General features: G+C 54.0%; 3 protein-coding genes across 3 annotated transcripts in view; 1 reads left to right on the forward strand and 2 right to left on the reverse strand.

Annotated features, from left to right (window-relative positions):
- FLII (FLII actin remodeling protein) overlaps positions 1–15,780 on the reverse strand; it is a 167,263-nt gene that overhangs the window by 68,862 nt on the left and 82,621 nt on the right. The window lies entirely within an intron of this gene.
- ATPAF2 (ATP synthase mitochondrial F1 complex assembly factor 2) lies at positions 82–6,300 on the reverse strand. The gene is made up of 8 exons (XM_062618980.1): positions 6,176–6,300; positions 4,056–4,100; positions 3,625–3,770; positions 2,774–2,871; positions 1,951–2,031; positions 1,707–1,819; positions 1,307–1,422; positions 82–712 (listed from the first exon to the last, which is right to left on the reverse strand). The coding sequence occupies exons 1-8, from the start codon at positions 6,294–6,296 to the stop codon at positions 575–577; spliced, it is 858 nt and encodes a 285-aa protein (XP_062474964.1). The 5' UTR covers positions 6,297–6,300; the 3' UTR covers positions 82–574.
- On the forward strand, positions 6,509–15,754 carry GID4 (GID complex subunit 4 homolog). Its single transcript, XM_062618981.1, has 6 exons — positions 6,509–6,808; positions 9,082–9,141; positions 10,029–10,136; positions 10,860–10,961; positions 11,935–12,065; positions 13,186–15,754. The coding sequence occupies exons 1-6, from the start codon at positions 6,578–6,580 to the stop codon at positions 13,247–13,249; spliced, it is 696 nt and encodes a 231-aa protein (XP_062474965.1). The 5' UTR covers positions 6,509–6,577; the 3' UTR covers positions 13,250–15,754.

Here is a 15,780-nt window from a genome sequence, read left to right on the forward strand (position 1 = left end):
TGCTCTGCTCCATGCCTGCAGCCATCCCAGAACCTCCAGCACCACAGCTTGGTCATTAAAACAAAGAACTACTCAGCAGTATTGGCTTTCAGGATCTAGCAGGGAGGTGCCTTTAATCAAAGAGAGAGACCCTGGTGTTACATGCAGGCACGCTGAGGGATGAAGAACAGATGCAATGGAGCCTGTTTTCAGATTCCCATAACAAGTGTGTGTCAGGAGTTGGCAGCTATGAAGACGTGTGGCATATGTTGGGTATGTCTGTGCCGTGCCCTGCCCAGGAAGCTGTTTCCTTCGTGGGAGCTCCTCTGATGCGTTACTGACACCAGCATTGGACAGAGCTGCTGGCCTGGGGATGCAGGGGATGCTCACCTCGACCTTCCCTCCTTGTGGGCTCAAAACTGCTGGTGCTGCACTACGACAGGCAGCCCAAGAGAGGAGCTGCCCACCAAGTCACAGCTCCTCAGCATGAGGCTGATCCCAGGAAAGATGTGACGGCAGGAGGACGATTCCCATCCCTTGGGTCATGCCAGAGATTCAGAGCCAGGCATTTTCCTGCTGTTTCAGCCCAGCAGCCTCAGTCCTGCAGCAGCTTGTGTTTCACAGTCGAGCTCTCCAAACAGAGGTGGACAAAGAGAGTCCCAGCTGCAGCACGGGCACGCAGCTCACACAGGTCATAGTCGTGGGCCCACTCCACATTGCCCCACCGCTGGATCTGAAGGAGAGGAGGAACAAGTCAGCTCAGAACTGGGTTATCCATAAAGCTGCTCAGCAGCTCTCCCTTTTCATGTGTGTGAACCAGGAGCTGTGCTGGTCACTAATAGGGCAGGGAATTCTCCAGAGCAGTGGTGCTGCATCTGTAGTGGAGTCTGAGGCAAAGCCCCTTAAAGGGAGGATGAAAAGATTCCCATCAATTTCAGCCACTTTTGGGTCAGGGAGAGCTTCGTGCCAGGCCAGCTTCCAGCAAGCAAGTTATTAGCTTGGTGTCTGCCAAAGCCTCCAGGCTGGATAACCCAGAGCAAGAGAAGCCAGCCACGACTTTGCACTTCACATTAGAGAGGGAGCAAAGCAGCCATCTGGGCTCTGCAAAAAGAACCTGGCAGCCCCAGGAGCTCTCTGGGCTGCTGTGCCCATGGTGTTGCTTTACAGCAGCACACTCCAAGCTCTCTCAAACGCAGAGAGTGGTGAGGTGGAACCTCTCCTGCAATAGCAAGCACTTCCCTTGCCAGTTATTTGTGGTGGGAGATGCATTTGTCACGCTGAGATTATTGCTATTTGAATGATAGGGCTGCTTTGTAACATGATTTACCTGGTATTCTTCCTCCAGGCGAGAGAGAAGCACGGCTTTCTCTACTGTAATGTGCCTGTCAATCACACCCATGGACAGGATCAGAGATTTCAGCTGGGTGATGATATATTCTATGCCTGGAAGGGAATAACCCAAAACAAACAAGATTCAGGGTTGTTTTCTGCAGTGTTACAGCAGCATCTTCACATGCTCTGATGAGACAGGCAGTGTGGAACCTCCTCAGGGAGGTCACAGGGCTACTGATCCTTGTATCTGGGTACTTCAGTCTCAGATCCACAGTTAACAACAGACACAAAACGCTGTTGTGGCCACTGTCACTGCAGTGACAAAGGTTTTGCCTTGGCAGCTGCCTCCTTTTATTGTGCCACAAAGCTTCCCTGTGCAAAATAACCTCTCTCACCTTGCAGGGCCCACATGTTGTAGGATGCCAGATGGCTGACGAAGGTATCCTTGGTGCTGGCTGGGATGTTTGGCCCCAGGATGCTGGTGGAGGAGCCAATTGCCACGTTGTACCTGGAATGACCACCCAGCTCCTTAAAAAAGCACAGGGCTCACGGATCCTGCGGCTCTGACAGCCACAAGCACCAGAGCTCCTGGCCTAGGCAGGCCAAAAGCAGACAGGAACATCTTTGGCCTCTTCTTACCTTTCCTCAGCCCAGGCAACAATGGGATCCCATTCATTCTTCTGAAGCTCTGCCAAGGCAGGTGGCTCCTCCACACGATAGCTGGGCCATTGCAGAACAGAACCACAATGGGTGTTCATTCACCCCCAGAGCACAGCAAGGGGAATGAAGGCAGTGGCAGCAGTGATTGGGAACAATCCCCCCACTCTTCCCCAAATTCAGAGCATTTTGTTGTTCCAGCAAGCATAATCCTTACTATAAAACAGAGCAGCAAAGCAGCCAACAGGCAGCCTCAAGGCAGGCACAGGATGCAGTGAGGTTTAGTGGTCAGAGCAGGGGATGAATCCCACTGGAACTCTTTATATGGGGCCATGCAGCTCCCAGTGGATATTGCAGAGAGTGGGACTGTGAGACAGAAGCCTGGGCATGGAAGGCTGGATCCTGTGGCCCACTTTAAGGAATGAAGGGCTTTTGGCTGTTGATACAAGTTATGTGAGCTGCCTGAACTGGCACAGGAGTACCAGGGACTGGGCTCACAGATTCCCCCAGGCCTTTCAAAGCTGTTTTCTTTTCCCCAAGGAAATCTTCATTTCCTGCTGCTCCCAGCCTTGCCCAGCATGGAGATGTCCAAAACAGGGTTCAGCAGAGGACCAGATCCCCATTCACATGCATGAACTTCCACTAAGTCTGCAGACATAGAACTGGCCTAAACCCATTCAAACCCTCAGGCCAAACCCCAGACAGGTCAGAGCCCTGCTGTGACTGAGTTACAACAGACATCTTCACTTTCTTCCCCCAACCCCACAGTGCCCAGACATCCTCACCCCTGTGCCCCATCTCGTACCAGACAGTGTCAGTCTCCAGGAACTTCACGGCTGCTCGGATCAGCTGCATTTTGCTCCTCTGTGTGGGGTTGTCCAGCGCTGTGTTACACAGGGTGGTCTGGGGGATAGAGGCCGTTTAAACCACTGTGAGTCACGGCTTGGGGAAGGAGCAGCTTCTATTGTACAAAGCCAAGAAGCAGCAGAGGCGTTAGTGAGGGGTGCAGCTAAAGGGGGGGCGCAGGGCCAGACCTGTGCAATAGGAATCACCTCCCTGGTTTCAGATGCCACAGGAATGGGCCCAGCAAGCACCAGGGAAGGAAGCTCATCCTTTCCTCCTGCCCTCACAGTCCCCGCTAACACTGTCCAGCCCCTTCTCAAGTCCCTCCAGTCATACCCTATAGAGTCACCCAACCAGTGTCAACCCAACCAGTGTCAACCAGTGCCCTGCCAAACTCCTGACATCTTATCCCTGTTTCTATGGGCATTCGGACAACCTGACCTCTCAGTGTTCTGTATTTGGAGACCATTCTCATGTCTGCATGGTCACTCTTGCTCTAGACCAACCTATGCCAACTCCACAGGAAGGCTGGGAAAGGCAGGATACCGAAGGAAGCACTCTCAGAAGATGCTCTGAGAAGATCTCATGCATCCCAGCACACGGCTTACACCCCAAAGTGTTTCAACCCTTGCTCTGGAATCCACTCCATGCACTGGCAAAGCCCTCACCAGGTAGCAGTGGCCTGGCAACCCCATCTTTAACCCCTGGAATTTCAATTCCCTGTCTTTAATCCTGACTTTCTTGATCTGTCTGCTCCCAGCACACTGTGTTCTGTCCTTCCAAGGTCCCAGTATCCCATCTTGCCACGCTCACCAGATGCATGGTGTAGAACTTGATGGTGTCTTTCTGGGAGTCCCACTCTGTTGCCACTGCAATGGCCAAGGCCTCACTGGGCACAGTGAAGAGCTTGGCCTGGGGTGTCTTCAGCTTTCGGTGGTCCAGGTTGATTTCAAAGCCTCCTGGGGAATCAGAGTAGAAATCCTGGGGAATCAAAGAGGAGCAGGCACTAAGGAACAACAGCCAACCCCACAGATTCAGAGCTGGAGCTGATGGGAGCAGAGCACCAGGGATGCGCAAGTGGTGGGAGCACCAACACCATCGTTTGCACATATTGGGTCTTGGAAGTGGCTTCCCACCCCACAGCTTTGCTATGGATGAGGAAAGGGGACAGCAGGATGGTGACAATACCAAACTCACACAGGCTGGGACCAGCCCCTCTGCCCTGTCCCAGTGGCTGAACTCACCTTCTCCTTGAGAGATGCTCACGTTCTGGTAAAACCGCTTCCTTTCTGGGGACAAAACGAGCCTTTTAGGGGCAGTCAAGGGGAGGTTGGTCCCTTCCCCTGCTCCCCACCACAGCCCAGAACAGACAAAGCCCTCAGTGCTGTTTTGGTGGCCTGGCCATGGAATTCCAGCCCATTCATTCACAGCTTCCAAGCACCACAATGAGCTCCACTCATCTGGGAAGTGCCAGGACACTGGTGAGAAGCACAGCGCTGCTGTGCACAACCTGCACGTCAATGGGAGCAGCTTCACTCTGCCTCAGCTCCCTTGGAACCCTGAACACTGCCAGGGATGGGGCAGCCACAGCTTCTCTGGGCACCCTGTGCCAGCGCCTCAGCACCCTCACAGGGAAGAGCTTCTGCCTAAGAGCTCATCTCAGTCTCCGCTCTGGCAGGTTAAAGCCATTCACCTTGGCCTGTCCCTACAGGCCCTTGTCCAAAGCCCCTCTCCAGGTTTCCTGGAGCCCCTTCAGGCACTGGAGCTGCTCTAAGGTCTCCCCTTAAGGAGCCTTCTCTTCTCCAGGCTGACCCAGCCCAGCTCTGAGCCTGCTGTAGCTTCTCCCACTGCAATCAAAGACAAGAAACCCATCAGAGCCGGGTCAGAGGCAGGACAGGGCACAACAACCTCTTCCCACCCCTTGATGACAACAAACACACCCTCAGTGCTTCTCGTTCCCTGCCTTGACCTGCACGCTCCAGCAGTGTCCAGGGGCAGGATGCTGTGAGGACGGTGCCACAGCTGGATGATGCTGGGGACACGTGGACCACACTGTGTCACTGAGTCACCAGGGGAGGAACCCCCTCCGACAGCAGCCTCCAGCCTATACATGCAGCTCCATCCTGCCCCAGCAGCAAGGCGAGCTCTGCCTTAAGAGCTGCTTCATTTCCTACCGGTGCTGTTGCACACATCCAACACCTCAGAGCCAGGTTAAAGCCATCACAAAGGCTCTCACAGCTCACACAAGGCAGGAGGAATCTGCCACGCTGTAAACCCCAAACCAAACGGGCCCTGTGAAGGGTGAAGCAAGAGGCCAGACTGCAGCTCTGTGATTGGAGGCTAAAGAAAGCTCATTCCCGCTGGGAATGGAAGAGGATTTGCTCAGCCTCAGGGCCTCGGGAAGAGCCACAGGATGAAGGCACAGATCAATGCACCCCAGAGGAGACCCCGCAGTGAGTCACAGCGGCTGCAGCCTCACCTCCAACAGAACCAGGCTCATTTTAGTGCCCTCAAACCCACACAGCAAGGTCTGTGCAGGGGACACACGGCCCAGAGTGTCCCTGAAACACCCCCAAACCCCCACCAAACCCCAAACCCAATGTATCAGAGCGGTGCATTGAGGATGTGGCTCCAAACACCCGCTAATGCCAGGCAAAGGGCGCAGGGGGATGCCCATCACCAGGACCACGTTGTCTGAGGTGCTCAGAGGCAAAGGGGAGCCCCAACCCAACAGGGCTGCGCTTCCAGGAGGGATCCTGTGTCCCATTTGGCCCATGGGGCCCTTCCCTGGGCCGGCGGGGCTGGTCTTGCCGGGGATCCCCCCCCCCATGACAGCTCTGAAGGTCACACAGGGATGTGAGGGGGTATACGGAGGTATGGACTATAGGATATGGGGTATGAAGTATGGGATACAGGGTATAGGCGGGGTATGGGGTATGAAGCATGGGATACAGGGTATAGGATATGGGGTATAGGGGAGATATGGGGTATAGGGGGGGTATGGGATATGGGGTATGGGAAAAGAGGTATGAAGTATGGGATACGGGGTATGGCATATGGGGTATAGGGGGGGTATGGGATATGGGGGGGTACAGGATACAGGGTATGGGATATGGAGCATAGGGGGGGTATGAGATATGGGGTACAGAATATGGGGTATGAAGTATGGGATACGAGGTATATGGGGGTATGGGATATGGGGTATGAAGTATGGGATACGGCGTATGGAATACAGGATATGGGGTATGAAGTATGGGATATGGAGTACGGAATATGGGGCATGTGAAACGGAATACGGGATATGGGCTATGGAATATAGGGTATAGGAACAGGGCCCCCCCCCTCCCCTCATGTGCTCCCTCACCTCCCGGCGGGGCATAGGCCCGGCCCCAGCCCGGCCACAGCGTGGCGGTGCCGGGGGCGGCAGGAGGCGGGCGGGGCAGCGGGCAGCGGGCGCGGAGCAGCCGGCGGCAGCGGAGCCACATGGCGGCGGGGAGAAGCGGTGGGGAGCGAGGGGAGGGGGAGGGCACCGGTCCGGTCCGGTCCGGCCAACCAATCGCGAGCCCGCTCAGCACGACATTTCCCAGCGCACCCCGCCCAATGGCAGAGCGAGGAGGCGCTGACGGGAGGCCCCTCAGTGAGGCGGCGGCGGCGGCCTCGGTGTGAGGGGAGCTGAGCCGAGCCCCGGCCTCTCCCCCCCCCCCTCCCCCGTCCTCCTCGGTCCCCACCGGCTCCGGCCACGCTGGCGCCCGGGGACCCCCCCGAGATGCCGGTGAGGAGCGAGCGGTGCCGCGCTGGCGGGGCAGCGGCGGGCTCGGCCTCGTCGTCCTCCTCCGCTTCGCCGCCACCCGGAGCGGCCGCCAGCAGCTTGGTGCCGCCGCCCCCCATCAACACGGCGCAGCCCGGCGTGGCCACCTCGCTGCTGTACAGCGGCGCCAAGTTCCGCGGGCAGCAGCGCAGCAAGGGCAATGCCTACGAGGTGGAGGTCGTCATGCAGGTGAGCGGCACCACCGAGGACGCGGTCTTAGCCCCCCTCCCTTCCTTCACCGGGCCTCGGTCTCCTCAGGCCTGCTCCGTCTGCTGCCGCCGGCCTCCATGCCCTCAGGCCCGGCCCCGGCTCCCTCAGAACGCAGCCGCAGTGGTGTGTCCCGTCCCCGGAGCCTCTCCGAGGCCTGTGGCTGGGACACACACACGCACACACAAACCCGTCTCTGCCCCCATTCCCTGCAGCCACGATGGGGGAACCCTTCCCCTCGGGCCTGGAGAGGCCCATGGCCCTCCCTGTGAGTGTTCTGGTTCTATAAAGCCCAGTGACAGCTCTGAGGGCTGAGGCTCTGCAGGGATCTCTTGTTACATTCTGTGGTCCCCTTTCCTTTTGGGATAAGGGGAAAAGACCCTGTCCTGTTCCCCTCAGGCCCCAGGAGAGGCTCCATTCCCTCAGGGTCACCACTTTGCTCCCTCTCCCTCAAACCCTGAGCAGAGCTCACTGCGCTCAAGCCTTTCCCCTCACCTCTGTGCCCTGTTCCCCTTGGGCCTGGCAAGGTTCCTCCCTTCCCGTTCCCTTCAGGCTGTGGACTGGCCATGAGGGACAGAAGGGTAAGAGCCCAGCTCAGAGTGGGTGGTGTCCTCGGAAGCCCTTCCTCCGGGATGGCCTGTATTTCAGGCCTGGCTGGGAATGACCAGGGAGCCAGGTCCCAGTCCCAGGCTGTGGCAGAGCTGGACCCAGGGTCCTCCATCCCTGTGGTGTCAGAGGCTCCCACAGGGAGCATGAGGTGAGGTGCGGTGGTTTGTCTGTGACAGGAATGCAACCAGACAGCTGTAGCGTGCTGGAGAATGGGTCCCCTGGCTCCCGTGGCCATTCCTCCTGCAGTCATTGTCACCCTGCGTGCTTTATTTTTAGTCCCAGGCCCTGGCAGGCTCGCTTTGGGCAGAGCTGTGAGGTGTGGAGTCATTAATACACAGCCAAACAGGCATCTGAGACATGCTTCTCTACAGAGCACACTGCTCACAGCTTTGTTCCCACTTTGGTGGCACAGAAGCATGTAGCGAGGGCAGTGCTGAAGCCTGACTGTGCGACAGGGAGCCCCAGGGCTAGCAGATGGGGGAGTGTTTGAACCAGCTCCAGCAGCACCGATGTACCTGGCGGAGTTTGCTGCGGTGGGGACATCCTATGGCTGCTCAGCTCCACTGCACGCAGGGGCTGGCAGTGCCTTTGTGCTAAAAATGCTGCTGTTTTCATGTGTGTCAGCTGAGGAGAGGTGGCTGCTGCTGCTCTCCCTGTGCTGAGTGCAGGGAAATGGCACTTTCCACAGCACAGGTGGGGAAGACTCATCTCCTCAGTGCCTGCACTTCCCTAAGTAACTCGCTGCTTGTTCTGAGAATGGAGCTGGAGATGGTGGGAAAAGCTTGGAAAACCCCCTGGTTTTAAAGGTTTGTGGAACCCATGCAGCATCCTAGCCAGTGAGATGGAGCCCAAAGAAGGGTGGCATCAAAGTGTTGGATATGGGAGGAAGGCCTCCGTCAAAGCACATGGGAACTCATCTGGCTTCTGAGCAGGCCTTGGTGTGCACCCTGCTGCCAGGAGAGACAGGGTGCCCAGAGAAGCTGTGGCTGCCCCATCCCTGGCAGTGTTCAAGGCCAGGTTGGACACAAAGCTTGGAGCAACCTGCTCCAGTGGTAGGGGTCCCTGCCTGTGGCAGGGGTTGGAACTGGATGAGCTTTAAGGTCCTTTCCCATCCAAACCATTCTGTGATTCTATGGGAAGTGAGTTAGTGAGGTGTGGGTCAGGCCTGTTAAATAAGCAGAGGGCAAAGTCAGGGCTGTGCTTTCTTGTAGCCTGGATTATCTCCAATAAATAAGATGCTTTTTACTCTTCTCTCACCCAAACACTTGTTTACTGCTGGTGGTTGATGGGGAGATGTGGGGCTAGGGATGTGATTAAGTCAGTGGTGCTTTCACTTGGAGAAAACTGAGTTGGCTTCATCTGGGTGGAAGGGGAAGGTTTGCTTCCTATTGGAGACCTGGGCAGATGCTGCTGCCTCAGTGTGATGGAGCTGGAAGCAGGCAGTGGGATATCAGGGATGTCAGAGGTGAGCTCAGCACCCCTAGATGATCATTCCAAGTGGTTCCCAGCCATGGGGAAGGGCTGCCAGTGTGAGCACTGGGCAGTGAGCTGGACTGAAATTAGCTCTGCAGGGGTCAGAAACTGCTTTGGATCAATTGGGTGCCTTCCTGCCTGTGCTTATGGTTGGACCTTGCACTCTTTTCTAGCATGTGGATATGGAAAACTCCTATCTTTGTGGATACTTGAAGATTAAAGGCCTTACAGAGGTGAGTGTTAAGTGCAAAACAGCAAGAAAAGATGCATGTAAAGGCTTTGCTTGTTCCCAAATGGGGTGGGGGACACTGCCGTTAGAAATAGGAAGTGGAGGGGTTGAGCATGGACTAGATTTCACCACCAAGCAGTTTAACAGCTTCAGACTGTGCTTGGCCTGTAGAGCAAGTACAGTGGGCCTGGATGGGAGTCCTGGGAGTGGGAAGTTCGTCTGGCATCCCATAAGGTTGAGCAGACCAAATCTGACCCTGGGGGCAGCTTTAGGCACTCTACCAGTGGTGCTGTGTGGCTGAAAGAAAAGAAAGGAAGATTGGAACAGTCAGATCTTCACTTATTTCCTTTTCCATCCATCCTCTAAGCTTGCTCATGGTGTGGGACAGTCAGTGAGAGCTGTCTCCCAGGGGTAATGCTTGAAGGAGCTTGCTCACCCCAGCTGAGTGTGCTGTTCCCTGCCTGTGCTCTCTTAATTCAGTGCTTAGACAAAGCTGGAGAGGAGTTTTCCCCCCCTGGGTGGCTTAATCCAGCCCTTGGGCTTTGTAGCAGTCACACAGCAAGGGCTGGGTGTCCTCTGGGGAGCTGGCTGTGATTGTCCTGCTTGGAGACACAGTCCAGCCCTGACACAGCTCCTGCTTTCAGGAAGTGAAAAGAGAGGGGCTGGAATAAGAGGATGGAGGCTTTGTGTGTGTGTGTGTGTGTACCAGACCTGGAGGTGTGAGGCAGGCAGGCCCAGTCAGTGACTGGGGGGGCTGAGAGCTTCAGCCTTGGATAGCTCAGAGCTCCTGCTGGGAGATGTGGCTTCTTGCTGGGTGCCTGTACCCCTGTGTGTGAGTTTCTGGCTCTAGGTGACAAATCTGACCTCTCATCCATCTCTCTTGTCTCCCAGGAATATCCAACCCTCACCACTTTCTTTGAAGGCGAAATAATCAGTAAGAAACACCCTTTCTTAACACGCAAGTGGGATGCTGATGAAGATGTGGATCGGAAACACTGGGTAAATAAACCTGGGGGGAGCAGATGGGGGTTCAGTTCAGCTGCTCTGGAGATGAGGTGCAGTGTGCGCCCATGCCAGAGCTGTCAGGCCTAGAAACATCTTCTTGGGTGTCTCCCTCCTTCCCTCACTGGGATCTTTGCAAGTAGAGGTTCCACCAGCAGGCTGGTGGCTGTGATCCATGACAGGGGATGGGGCATCTTGCTTTCTGCTTGCTGACTGGGGTTGGAAGAGAGCAGCAACAATCCCCCATCCTTTTACCTCCCAACAAGGAGAACATGCTCCTTATTTGAAGGTTTATCACAAAATGGAGTGGAGAAGGTGCCTCCCTAGCACAGGCAGGGCAATTGGTACCTATGTCTTGGCCACCTCAACCCTCTGCTCAGGGCTGGGTGTGCCTGTGCTCTGGATCAAGCAGTTCATTGCCTCCCCACCTTGACCTTTGCTGTTGTTTGCTATACTTTGATATTTATTATGTTTCTGTCAAAATAGCTTCCTCTGGAAGTGTAGGAGCTTCTCCAGCCAGGCTGGATATGGCTGTGGGTATCCAGCAGTCAATCCTCTGTGTTCCCCTGTGCTCATCCTGGGGTGTGTGTTTAGCACAGCTCCAAGGGAAGAGCCCCTTTGGTGAGCAGGTCCTGTTCTGTAATAGCTTTTGCTTCCCAAATAGCAGCTGCTACCAATGAGCTGGAATAAGCATCCTGAATGGTTTCTTCTGTGTTTCAGGGAAAGTTCCAAGCTTTTTACCAGTATGCAAAAACATTTAACTCTGATGACTTTGACTATGAGGATCTGAAAAATGGGGACTATGTCTTCATGAGATGGAAGGTAAACTTCACATGTCTCCTTCTCGAGCTTACAAACGGCAGCAGAGGCTTGTGGTACCTGGAAGCTTTGGCAGCTCTCATGATTTTAATGAAAGGTCTCATCCTTCCAACGTCATAACCCACCACAGCTGCAAATTCCAGCATGACTCCTGTCTAGCCAGCTAATTGCATCCTGAAGGGCTGCAGTCATGGCTCAAAACACAACAGGAAGATCTTGCTTGGTGATGAGAGAATTGGTGTCTGCAGTCCCTGTGTGTGTGACACAGACTGGACAGTCTGCACCTCTCTGTTCTTCACCTGGGTTGATTCTTCCCTCTTTGCATGAGCTTTGTGCAGCTGCAAGGGGAGGAAATGATAGAAACGTGGAGTGGTTTGTGTTGGAAGAGGCTTTTGAAGGTCATTCTGGTACCACTTCCCCACTGGGGGCCATCTTTTCCCTTTGGATTCTTCCAGGGGTAGGGTATCTACCACCTCTCTGGGCAACCTGTGCCAGTGTCTTGCCACCCTCACAGGAAAGGAAGTCTTCCTTATACTTAACATAAATCTACTCTCTTCTAGTTTGAAACTGATACCCCTTCTCCTATCACTAGATGCCCTGGTAAAAAAGTCTCTCCATCTTTCTCCTAAGCCCCTAGAAGGCTGTAAGGTCTCCCCAGAGCTTTCTCTTCATCATCAGCTGGCTCTGATTGCTGACTTTGCAATTGGCTTCTGGTTTGAGCTGAAACTGATCTCATGCCCTCTTGTTATAAGAGCTTCTGTCCTCAGTTGTCTGCTCCCCTGTAGGATGCCTACAGTGGCAGGTGGTGAAAGAACACAGTGGTCTGTGTGTGTTGGGCTGCTGAGGGTGCAGGGAGTGCTCAGACAGAAATGCCTTCATGTTAGCGGGTGCCAATGCTCAGTCTGGGAGGACACATTGAAGGGAGGGGGTTGTATTTGACTGGCATTTTAAACCAGAGTCTGTGTTTTGTATACAGGAGCAGTTCCTAGTCCCAGATCACACCATCAAAGACATCAGCGGTGCTTCCTTTGCTGGTTTCTATTACATCTGCTTCCAGAAGTCAGCAGCATCTATAGAGGGCTATTACTACCATAGGAGTTCAGAATGGTAAGGAAGCTTCCTCCCTGCTGCTCCTCAAACCTAGGAGTGTCCAGGTGGTGCTTCTCTAGCCTGAGAAGGGGGTTTAGCCTGGTGGCTGGACCTCAGGGCAGAAGGGATGGGGTGTGCACCATACTTTTGGCCAGAGCAAGCTCCTGCAGCCCATTTGTGTGGTGAAAAGCGCTGCCCTTTCTGCATGGTGGGGAATAATTGGGCTGGTGAGGTAGAGCAGGGGAGGTACAAGGTCTGGAGGCGTGCTGTGGCTCAGCAAAGCAATGCTCTGGTACACGGGCAGGCAGATACCAGTTATGGATCACTAAAAGCATCCCTTCAGAAGCCTTGTCTCCAGTGCAAGTGCTCACAGGGCCCTCTTGTGAGGGAAGATGAGCACGGGGCTGCCTCATCTCATGGGTGGAGTTGTGCTTCCTCAGCTTGTGCTTTGCTCAGTGATTGAGGCTTTGAGCTTCTCTGTGCCTTGGCCCTTCAGAGGATGTCAGAGGGGCTTTCTGAGAGTGAGCTCAGTGCCTCCTCACATGTAACAGCTTGGCTGTTGCTCCCTTCAGGCAGCAGCCTTGTCAGGCCAGTGTGTTATAGTCCAAGGTCCTTGGGGTGTTGCTGTAAGACAAAGGAACAGTCAAAGTCAGTTGGTGTCTTATTAGAGGCAAGGATCTGACAGTGAGCTGTGGAGAGCTTTTTTCCCTCTGACAGCCTTGAATGTGACACACACAGCAAGTGAATCTGTAGGGTGGCTGAAGCTCTCAGAGGGAGGGAAAGTACCTGGGAGGCTTTCAGACAGATCCCCTCAAGCTGAGCTTTGAAAGACCCGAGTGTGATTTGCAGTCATAGCAAACACCGTTGGAACATGAAAGTTGTTGAACTTCAAAAGGTGTCCAGAGCCCACCTCAAACACAGCCTGCCTGCAGGTAGCTCAGGGAATGGAAACGAGGCATGATGCTCAGGGGTTTGGCACTGTGGGTAAGTGGGTGTTGGGTGCCTGAACACCTCTGAGGCTGTAAAAGGCAAGAGAAAAGCCACCCACCAGGCTGTGTGCCCTGGGGCCTGCCAAGTGCTAGGGGAGCTCTGTTGCTCTATGTAATCCTCTTCGCTCATCTCTTTCCTTCTCTCCCAGGTATCAGTCATTGAATTTAACTCACGTTCCTGAGCACAGTGCTCCTATCTATGAATTCCGATGACAGCTGTCCGGAACTGGTACCACACAGAAGCAAACTGGGCAGGAGAGCATGGCCTGCCAGGAGAACTGTGTCCCTGTCGGAGCACGGGAATGCTTCTCTCCTGCCCCTCGGACTCGCGAGACAGAGCCTGAATGTAAAACTCACCCAGCCCAAGGAGCGTGGCTGCTGGAGCTTGATTCTCCCTCCTGTCGAGTGGCGATTTGATCTTTAATCTGGTTTTTGAGCTACCTTTAAATGCACTTTCTTATTGCACAGTTAGTTTCTCTATCACTGAAGTTCTTCCCGGCTCTCCTTTGGAAGCTGTTTCCTCAGTAGCTGGAATCAGTGGTTTGCCCTCTGAGTAATAAGAAAACACAAGCTGGGTGCTTTCTATTTTCATTCTTCCAGCCTCAAGATGGGTTGAAATCGCCAGGACTCAGGTTTGTTGCCCAGATTGCTGCTCCCACAGCCGGGTCCTGTGTGCCTGGGGGGGGCTCTGCTCGCCTGCAGTGTGTTGGGGGAGCATTGGCTGAGGCAGATAAGGCTGGAATGAGTCTTTGCTTTGTGCTGGCTGAGGAGGTTAGCCAGAGCTGCAGATCTTTCAGGAATGCCAGCCCTTTGGAGCTGGGAGCTCTTCCAGTGTCTGGATAAGCCACTGGGAATTAATTTGATGTATGGACTTCCAGGCTCTCAGTAAAGTGGATCTGAACTCTTGCTTATAGGTGTATATTTGCTCTTTACTTAAGTTAAGGGTAAAAGACAAAAAACAACAAAAAAAAAAAGAGACTTTTATTAAATATATATATATTTTTATGGCTCCTTTTCCAAAGGACCCCAATGCACAAGTACTCAATGGCATTTTACAGTTTTCACATTGAAAACCAGGAATGTTTTGTGTTAGTTTTCCAGACGTGTCTGTAATCAGCCGCCTGCTTCCGAGCAGCACCATAGGAACAGGGCAGCATTTGCACTCACTCCTTGTGCTTCCCCACCGCTGCTTGATACCTTTTTATGGGGCTAAAAAAAAACAAGGAAAGGCAAAAAATACCCCAACAAAACCCATCCCCAAGTAGCTCTCCTCTGACTTGGAATGTTTCAAGTGGTAACTTAAGGCTCCTGTGCCAAAGTGTGTGTGTGTGTGATGCGCGTGTGGTTTGGTTTCTTAAAGACATTTTAACACTCGGCCTCGGTTGTATGTTTTATGTGACTGTCCCACCCCTGTGGGGCTTGTATGAAGGTTTAGTTTGAGCTTTTCTGGCTGGTTTTGAAGCATGAACCCCTCTGAACAGGTTTGTGTTGGGAGTTAGCCGGGGGGGTGCTGAGGAAGTGAAGCCTCCCTGTGCCTAGCACCAAGGTGGTTTGGGTTTTCTTCTTTTGAGCTGCCCTTGCTTCCTTTAGTTTATTGCAGCAGCTCAATTGCTAGTTTAAGCCTTAAAGAGAAAGTATTCAGGTCTTGGAGAGCATGTTTCCTTTATTCCAAGTTGGGGTCTTGTGTGATTTGGGAAGTGGCTGAGCTGGGCTTGGGAAGTGAAGCAGGGATCGCCTGCTTTGAGTGTGCTGTTCACTGCGGATGAATCCTATAGCCCAGCACAAGTGGGGAGAGACCTGCTTTTGGGAGAAGGGGGGACCTGGCCCTTCCATGGGGCAGGAGCCCCCCATGCCATGAGGGAAGCATGTGCATTGTCTTGGCTGTTGCAGGTGGCTTTGGAGAGTAGGGGGAAGTGGGAGAGCGATTCGAGGCATGAAGGGAGAGCGGCTGGGAGCAGAGCAGTTGGGAAGCACGTTCCTGTTTTATCCTGCTCAAAGAAACTCATCCCTTTAGCAATGGGGAGAGGGGTTTCCTCATGGATGGTGCTGGGTTTAGAGGCAGAAGCCTCAGTGGTGCTCTGCTGTGACCAAGCATGGGGTGAAGCCTCCTCCTAGGTGCTGTTTGGGCACAGGGACACAGCTCCAGAGGCTCTTTACAGCCCTCCAGAGCTCTCTGTGCCATGCTGGTTGGTGACACCAACCTCCTTGTGCTTCCCAGGGTGTGACACTTGGGTTTCTGCTGTGGTTGAGTTAACGCTGGTTGTTGGCAGGAGCTGGGTTAGGAAGGGTCCTGGGGTTGTTTAAGATGTCCAAGTACCCCAAAACCTCTGAAGGGTTTTCTTTGAGGCTTGGTATGTTCCAAGGGTGGGGAAGGAGCATCCCGCTCTGTGCTGTCTCCTTCCCACCATCCTGAAGCCAACACTTGGGGTGATGCTGACTTGTGTGGTAGGCACAGAGAAGGTTGCAGAGCTGAGGAAGCTGTTGGTGCTCAGAGCTTCCCCCCCCCCATAAACCTTCATTTTGGTTTTCCTTTTGCCTTGTTTGAGCTCAGGAGAGGGGTTCTGTATGTCCCGGTGTGGGGAGAGAGAACCGGTGTGGGCTTTGGGGGTCAGAGATGGGGTGTTTGGTGTGGGGAGAGGTTGTGATGTCTCTATAAGGTGTTACAGGAGGCGTTTTGCAGAGCGATCAACATCCAAATTAAACATGAACTGTATTCAAGGGCTCCGTGTCCATGCGTGTTTGTC

The sequence above is a fragment of the Pezoporus occidentalis genome, unplaced genomic scaffold (genome assembly GCF_034315485.1).
Source record: "Pezoporus occidentalis ecotype Australia unplaced genomic scaffold, CSIRO_AGI_Poc_V1 ctg208, whole genome shotgun sequence".
NCBI lineage: Eukaryota > Metazoa > Chordata > Aves > Psittaciformes > Psittacidae > Pezoporus > Pezoporus occidentalis.